Source organism: Poromitra crassiceps, assembly GCF_964638095.1.
Source record: "Poromitra crassiceps genome assembly, chromosome: 3".
Taxonomy (NCBI): domain Eukaryota; kingdom Metazoa; phylum Chordata; class Actinopteri; order Beryciformes; family Melamphaidae; genus Poromitra; species Poromitra crassiceps.
Window position 1 is genome coordinate 598,575 of NC_139625.1, and position 8,926 is coordinate 607,500.

At 41.0% G+C, this 8,926-nt stretch overlaps 1 protein-coding gene across 1 annotated transcript in view; it reads right to left on the bottom strand.

Moving 5' to 3' along the window:
• stac (SH3 and cysteine rich domain) overlaps positions 1 to 8,926 on the bottom strand; it is a gene marked incomplete at both ends in the record, with an annotated part of 84,950 nt that overhangs the window by 30,320 nt on the left and 45,704 nt on the right. The window contains one exon of the mRNA XM_083633312.1: positions 8,912 to 8,926. This exon is cut by the window's right edge and continues 119 nt beyond it. Coding sequence (XP_083489438.1) covers positions 8,912 to 8,926 — 15 coding nt within the window. The remainder of the gene's footprint in view (positions 1 to 8,911) is intronic.

The window sequence follows — 8,926 nt, forward strand, 5'->3', positions numbered from 1 at the left end:
ATGCTTTTAAATCTTTTATTTTCCTGTCAACCATTTTATGTGCTTAATGAAGTTGCTTAATGCACTTTTTATACTCTTTTTTTTGTGATGCTTTTAAATGTCCATTTTACTCTCTTCTTTTCTTTTATTTTCCTGTCAACCATTTTATGTGAAGCACTTTGAATTGCCTCTGTGTATGAAATGTGCTATACAAATAAACTTGACTTGACTTGACTTGACTTAAAAGGGAGACATGGTGATGATGATGATGATGATGATGATGATGATGACGATCACAGAATAACTGCCAATCTCAATAATCATCACCTACTAATGGCCCCCAGACAGCGTGTTCTTTGAACAGAATGAGATATAGACAGCAATGATGAGGATTTATATCAATTTCCATTTTTTATATCCATCGCTGTCAGATGAAAACCTAGTATCTCCAAAAACTAGCTTGACCACCATGCATTTTTGAGTTTATCCAATGGGGTTTGAAAATGTTTCATAAACCAAGACAGGTCAGAGAGTTTTCTCAACCCTTAAACCTTTTACATGCTACAGAGTCAAAGCCCTTGCCGAATGTACCGAGGGTTGCGCCGTGGCTGGCGTGAGCTCCCCGAAAATGTGACTCGACGCAGCTGACGCAAACAGCGCAAGTATAATAATGTAGATGGGGAGATAACAGGAGAAAGTGAAAGCTATTACCAAGTATATGCACTACATTTCACATGACAGCGGTGCTATGCTGGTAGCAGCCAGAGACCATTATTCGAACCACAATTATTCTAGCAATATCACCAACTTTTCAGTTTTTGTGTCACTTTGATTTTTGATTTTTCTTACCTCTCTCAGTGATATGAATACTGAAATTAAGTGATAATTTTGTTCCCTTAACTGAATCTGCAAGAACAAAGGATGGCTTGCAACAAGAGGTCAGAGAGATGGCACATCATATCTAATATTATGTATATTTTCATCAGTGGTATGAAGTTGCTTTGGGGTAATCATATTGATCCTGTTTGTGCTGACAGAAGCACAGCATTAGTAGCTGGGGGTGAGGAAGTGAGAATGTGCTATGTTACTATTATCTAACAGAATAGATTTCACAGCACACTCACACATAGTAGGATATAATGTGATTTCTGTATTTAAGAACATTCTGGTGAGAAACAGTCGTACAGCCAAGTCTAATGTGTCTGTTTTTATTGACTATGATGACATCAATTATAAATCTATTTGATGAGATTTCACTCTCTGATACTACTCTCTCCTGTCCATAACATTGTTTCAACATCATGTGTGTCAGCTTGTTGTCAATATGTCTCTGCACCAATTTCACCGGGACAAATCGAGTACCGGAAGACCTGGATGTTAGCACTTGCAGTTCCTACGTGTAGGACCTGGCTCAGATATGTATGCACTTCATTTAGGAGAGAATATCTCAACTGCTCATAGACTAATATGACCCCTGTTAAACTGTTATAGACTAATATGACCCCTGTTAAACTGCTCATAGACTAATATGAACCCTGCGAACAACTTGGGATGTGTGCCAAAATCTCTATCCGGGAAGAAAAACCAGAAAATGGCCAAAATGGCCATGGGATTTCTTCCCCCCCCTAAAATATATACCCATGAATTTCTACCAGTTTACTCTTCAAATTAAAATAAATATGTTTTGTATTACACTTGTTCTTAAAAAAATAATAATAATGCAATTTTGGCAATATATCATTAAATATGCATAAATTAGCATATCAATTGTTGTAACTGAGATTGTTCAGAATGGCAACTTATTACCATAGAACTAACAACACACAGGAATTGCCATATTTTTTATTAACTTATACTTTCTGGACTTAAAGCAAAGTTAGAACTTTTGTGTCATCTAGAGTTGAACTGACAATTAGGAATTTGAACAATATAGTAGAGGACCTGGCTCAGAAATGTATGCACTTCAGTTAGGAGAGAATATCTCAACTGTTATACGACTCCTGCGAACAACTTGGGATGTGTGCCAAAATCTCTATACGGGGCGAAAAACCCATAAAGGGCCAAAATGGCCCTTTTGACAGGTGAATAGTATAAAATAGTGAATAGTGAATAGTGTAAAAGTCAATACAACTTTTGTATGGGGATTTTGGTTAAATGTTTGAAATAAGGGTTGTGGTTATAATTAACAAAAGTTTATGAGTGTTCAGATTTTCAGAAAACGCTTCAAAAGTCATAAAAGTGGTCCTATTTGTGAAGATTATCTTCTTGCTAAACACAAAGTTCGCTGTTTCATAAACTTTAGTTAACCACAGACCTTATTTCATGCATTTAACCAAAGTTCCCATACAAAAATCCCATTACTTTCCCTGCGGTACGCTAAAGGGCTTTTCACACTACACTTATACTCTATGGCCCCTATCGTTGCATCGGCGCAGTTTCTAGGCCGAGCGGCAGGCGCAGATCAAAGCAGTGGGCGTGGAAAGGCGCACTTGATATCGTCGTGCTGGCGCTAGATGCAGCCCAAAGCATTACAACCACGCCTTTTAGGCGTAAAATTATGCACCGTCATGCTCATTGGATAAGTGCAATAAACGAATCGCACGCTTGCCTTTTTAGCTCCAATTCCAGTGATCCCGCAAAACCAGACGAAAGCCAAACGCTCTGCCCCCCCCCCCCCTCTCTTCATCCAGCCTGTCTGTCTGCATTATAGGCTATTATTCCATATTATTATGCTTCTCAAACCAATCTAACTGCAGTTTCAATACTGCAAGCATGTAAATACGCTACACTATAGCAAGATCAAAGTGAAAATAATGTACTAAACGCATCAGCTAGAAAAATATAGCCTATTAGATTGGTGAAAGTTTGTCCAGAAAGATATCGTTTTCTCTCCCCTGCTGCAGGTAGAATGATGCACATAAATATACCCTACATGATGTAAAGTCATTGCATAAATGTGTTTTTATTGTAAAACTAAATGTGGAGTAGGGCGAAGTTATTGGAGCGCACATCACAGTATAGCAGATGACAGTAGAAGCTTCCGAAGCGCGTTCCGCTGTCACTTACCTAAATCACGTTAAATCCACACAGGGTATATATAGGCTCAAGAGGACATATATGTTTCACATAGGGTGGTGTTTCATTTCATGTTTTATTTGGTCCAATATTGAAATGTTTGACAATTGCAGGTTGTCTTACCATTACACATTATTTTAGATCTACCTTTTATATCTATTTCGGCTCTATTTAGTAGCGAAATGGAGGACCCAATTGCATGCTGGGAGTGGACATTCACAGGCAGCAAACTTACAACTGCTATTTCCTATGGGAAGCTGGGTGCTGCGTGGCTGCTATGTGTTGTGTCTGTTTGAGCGAGGGAGTCAGAGAGAGAGAGAGAAGGGTGACTCAGAGGCAGAAGAGCACTGGCGCACTGAATACGCCTGGTTTCAGAGAGAGACAGAGAAGGGTGACAGGGGAGAGGCACAAGTGCACTGGCGCAGTGAATAGGCCTGGTTTTCAAAGGCGCAAAGCGCTAAATTTAAGGCAGGTGCCAAGATATCAGTACGCCGAGATTTAAGGCCGACACGCCCACTTTGGCCCATTCTGGGGCTGCGCCACGCCCATTCGGCCTAAAGCGCATTTGGCAGCCTAAAGCCATATTGATATCGTCCCAAAACAGGCGCAAGGCACGTTTTTTTGCGTTTAAGGCCCGTTTTAGCGCCGAAGGCTTGTGGGAGAATAGGGCCCTATATATACGCTAAAGGATTTTTCACACTACACTTATACTCTATATATACGCTAAAGGGCTTTTCACACTACACTTATACTGTAAGCTAAAGGGCTTTTCACACTACACTTATACTCTATATATACGCTAAAGGGCTTTTCACACTACACCTATACTCTATATATACGCTGTAGAAGCCATTTATGTATGTTGTTGGCATGTCCTATTATGTTCTATAGATTATCCTGCACTATTATTTTTAGACACTTGGTGGCGGTAATGGGATCACAGAGGTGTATATAAAGCACAGGTAACAGGAGGGAAATCATTAGGTACAGGTGAGGTGGAGCTTACACAGTTCTTACTTAATGTTATGGCCATTTTTGATGGCTTTCCAATGTCCATTCGCCATAATACACAGGTAGGTTGGTTGGAGTGATCTTACGCAGACCACACAACAGACCACACAACAGACCAGACAGACCACAGAAACTGGAAACAAACTGGAAACAAACACGAAACAAATGGTATGACATCTTTTACAATAAACAACCAACAAACTGCAATATACTGTCTGGACAATCCATCATTGATGTCATTGGTCTGCGTAAGATCACTCCAACCAACCTACCTGTGTATTATGGCGAATGGACATTGGAAAGCCATCAAAAATGGCCATAACTTACGCTATAGGGCTTTTTACACTACACTTATACTCTATATATACGCTATAGGGCTTTTCACACTACACTTAGCGGGGCTTAAGTCAGTCTCTATACTCTATATATACGCTATAGGGCTTTTCACACTACACTTATACTCTATATATACTCTATAGGGCTTTTCACACTACACTTAGCTGGGGATAAGTCAGTCTCTATACTCTATATATACTCTATAGGGCTTTTCACACTACACTTATACTCTATGGGCTCTATTCTCCCACAGGCCATCGGCGCTATTACGGGCCTTAACCGCAAAAAAACGTGCCTTGCGCCTGTTTCGGCAAGATAGCAATAGGCTTTAGGCTGCCAAATGCGCTTTAGGCCGAATGGGCGTGGCGCAGTCCCAAAGTGGGCGTGTCGGCGCTAAATACCAGCCTAGTGATATCTTGGGACCTGGCCTACATTTAGCGCTTTGCGCTTTTGAAAAGCAGGCCTATTCTGTGCCTTCACTGCTTCTTCTCTGTCACCCTTCTCTCTCTCTCTCTCTGAGTTCCCAGCATGCATTGTGTTTCTTCATTTCGCTACTAAATAGCCACCAAATGAGCCAAAATAGATATAAAAGGTAGTTCTAAATTAATGTGTAATGGTAACACAGCCTGCCATTGTCAACATTTCAATATTGGACCAAATAAAACATCGAAATGAAAACACCACCCTATGTGAAACATATATGTCCTCCTGGGCCTATATATACCCCTTGTCGAGTTAACGTGATTTAGAGAAGTAACAGCGGAACGCGCTTCGGAACGCGCTTCTAATGGCATCTGCTATACTGTGATGTCCCTCCAATAACTTGGCCCTATTTCACATTTAGTTTTACAATAAAAACACATTTATGCAATGACTTGACATAATGTAGGGTATATTTATGTGCATCATCCTTCCTGCAGCAGGCGAGAGAAAATGATATCTTTCTGGACAAACTTTCACCAATCTAATAGGCTATATTTTTCTAGCTGATGCATAGAACATTATTTTCACTTTGATCTTGCTATAGTGTAGCGTATTTACATGCTTGCAGTATTGAAACTGCAGTTAGATTGGTTTGAGAAGCATAATAATATGGAATAATAGCCTATAATGCAGACAGACAGGCTGGATGAAGGGAGGGGGGGGGGGGCAGAGCGTTTGGCTTTCGTCTGGTTTTGCGGGATCACTGGAATTGGAGCTAAAAAGGCAAGCGTGCGATTCGTTTATTGCACTTATCCAATGAGCATGACGGTGCATAATTTTACGCCTAAAAGGCGTGGTTGTAATGCTTTGGGCTGCATCTAGAGCCAGCACGACGATATCAAGTGCGCCTGTCCACGCCCACTGCTTTGATCTGCGCCTGCCGCTCGGCCTAGAAACTGCGCCGATGCAACGATAGGGGCCTATATATACTCTATAGGGCTTTTCACACTACACTTATACTCTATTATACGCTATAGGGCTTTTCACACTACACTTAGCTGGCCTTAAGTCAGTCTCTATACTCTATATATACGCTATAGGGCTTTTCACACTACACTTAGCTGGCCTTAAGTCAGTCTCTATACTCTATATATATACGCTATAGGGCTTTTCACACTACACTTAGCGGGGCTTAAGTCAGTCTCTATACTCTATATATAAGCTATAGGGCTTTTCACACTACACTTAGCTGGGGATAGGTCAGTCTCTATACTCTATATATACTCTATAGGGCTTTTCACACTACACTTAGCTGGGCTTAAGTCAGTCTCTATACTCTATATATATACTCTATAGGGCTTTTCACACTACACTTAGCTGGGCTTAAGTCAGTCTCTATACTCTATATATACTCTATAGGGCTTTTCACACTACACTTAGCTGGGCTTAAGTCAGTCTCTATACTCTATGGCCCCTATTCTCCCACAGGCCTTCGGCGCTAAAACGGGCCTTAAACGCAAAAAAACGTGCCTTGTGCCTGTTTTGGGACGAAATCAATCTGGCTTTACGCTGCCAAATGCGCTTTAGGCCGAATGGGCGTGGCGCAGTCCCAGAATGGGCCAAAGTGGGCGTGTCGGCGCTAAATACCGGCCTACTGATATCTTCCGACCTGGTGTACATTTAGCGCTTTGCGCCTTTGAAAAGCAGGCCTATTCAGTGCGCCAGTGTCAAGGAGTGCTCTTCTGCCTCTCCCCTGTCACCCTTCTCTGTCCCTCTCTGAAACCAGGCCTATTCAGTGCGCCAGTGCTCTTCTGCCTCTTCTCTGTCACCCTTCTCTCTCTCTCTCTGACTCCCTCGCTCAGACAGACACAACACATAGCAGCACCCAGCTTCCCATAGGAAATAGCAGTTGTAAGTTTACTGCCTGTGAATGTCCCAGCATGCAATTGGGTCCTCCATTTCGCTACTAAATAGCAACCAAATGAGCCGAAATAGATATAAAAGGTAGATCTAAAATAATGTGTAATGGTAAGACAACGAAATAGATATAAAAGGTAGATCTAAAATAATGTGTAATGGTAAGACAACCTGCAATTGTAGAACATTTCAATATTGGACCAAATAAAACATCGAAATGAAACACCACCCTATGTGAAACATATATGTCCTCTTGAGCCTATATATACCCTTTGTGGATTTAACGTGATTTAGATAAGTGACAGCGGAACGCGCTTCTGTCATGTGCTATACTGTGATGTCCGCTCCAATAACTTGGCCCTACTTCACATTTAGTTTTACAATAAAAACACATTTATGCAATGACTTTACATAATGTAGGGTATATTTATGTGCATCATTCTACCTGCAGCAGGGGAGAGAAAACGATATCTTTCTGGACAAACTTTCACCAATATAAAATGAATCTCATCATATAGGGATAGGCTATATTTTTCTAGCTGATGCATTTAGAACATTCTTTTCACTTTGATCTTGCTATAGTGTAGCGTATTTACATGCTTGCAGTATTTAAACTGCAGTTAGATTGGTTTGAGAAGCATAATAATAATAATATCCTATAATATGGAGACAGACAGACTGGATGAAGGGAGGGGGGGGGGGCAGAGCGCTTGGCTTTTGTCTGGTTTTGTTGGACCACTGGAATGGAGCTTAAAAGGCAAGCATGCGATTCGTTTATTGCACTTATCCAATGAACTGACGGTGCATAATTTTACGCTTAAAAGGCGTGGTTGTAATGGTTGAGGCTGCGTCTAGCGCCAAGACCAAGATATCAAGTGCGCTGGTCCACGCCCACTGATTTGCGCTGCGCCAGGCGCTCGGCCTAGAAACAGCGCCGATGCAACGATAGGGGCCTATATATATACTCTATATGGCTTTTCACACTACACTTAGCTGGGGTTAAGTCAGTCTCTATACTCTATATATATACTCTATAGGGCTTTTCACACTACACTTAGCTGGGGTTAAGTCAGTCTCTATACTCTATATCAGGGGTGGCCAAACTTTTTTGGTTGTGGGCCGCATACAGAAAAATATAAGGAGGCGCGGGCCAAACAATATTAAGCGCGGCAGTTTTCGCGGCAAAAAAATTGGACCAGAAAACCCTTGTGCCATCAAAAATTTTATTTCTACCTAAATAAATATATGACACATAGTTTATTGATGTGCTCACCTATTACAGTGGGTATTTCTGTATGTTTTAAAATTTTCTTTTCCTGTGCCAACAGGTTAAGACAGATAATTTAACATAACATTAGTATTAAACATTCATTCAGTATTAAAAATGTTTAAAAATAAATAGACCAGGTCAGGGTACTCAAGTATAACCCATTTTCAATGGTTTTAAATTGAAAAGACGAAATGGGGGAATCAGTTTTTTTGCTTTTGTTTTCTTTTTCTTAATTTTTTTGTTTTTCCGTTTTTTTTCCCCGTTTTCGTTTTTCGTTTTCGTTTTCCGTTTTAAACTTCAAAACAGAAAAACGGAAAAACGTTTTTTTTTTGTGCTAAATTCATGGCGGGCCACTTAAAAACGGGCAGCGGGCCGCAGTTGGCCCGCGGGCCGTAGTTTGGCCACCCCTGCTCTATATATACTCTATAGGGCTTTTCATGTTTTTATGTTGTGTGTTTGGACCCCAGGAAGAGTAGTCTCACCTTGGTGCAGACTAATGGGGATCCACAATAAACAATAAACAATAAACACTACACTTAGCTGGGCTTAAGTCCGTCTCTATACTCTATATACTCTATAGGGCTTTTAACACTATAGCTGGGGTTAAGTCAGTCTCTATACTAAGAAAGCTTTCACACTTGTACAATCCTGGCCCACTCCAAAGCAGGCTAACCCCGACTTCAGCCCTGACTTTTCGGGGATAACCCCCACTTTCCATCTAAACACAGGGCTAAAAGTTGGCAATGTGAAACGGGGCTAAGTTAGCCTGGGGCTATCTTAGCCCAGAGCTTATATAGCCCCGGGCTAAGAGCATGTAGTGTGAAAAGCCCTTATACTGTATGTCTCATCACCAATTTCAGTGGGACAAATTTCTGTACATTTGCTGTACATGGCTCTTACCAGTTTGCCCATGCA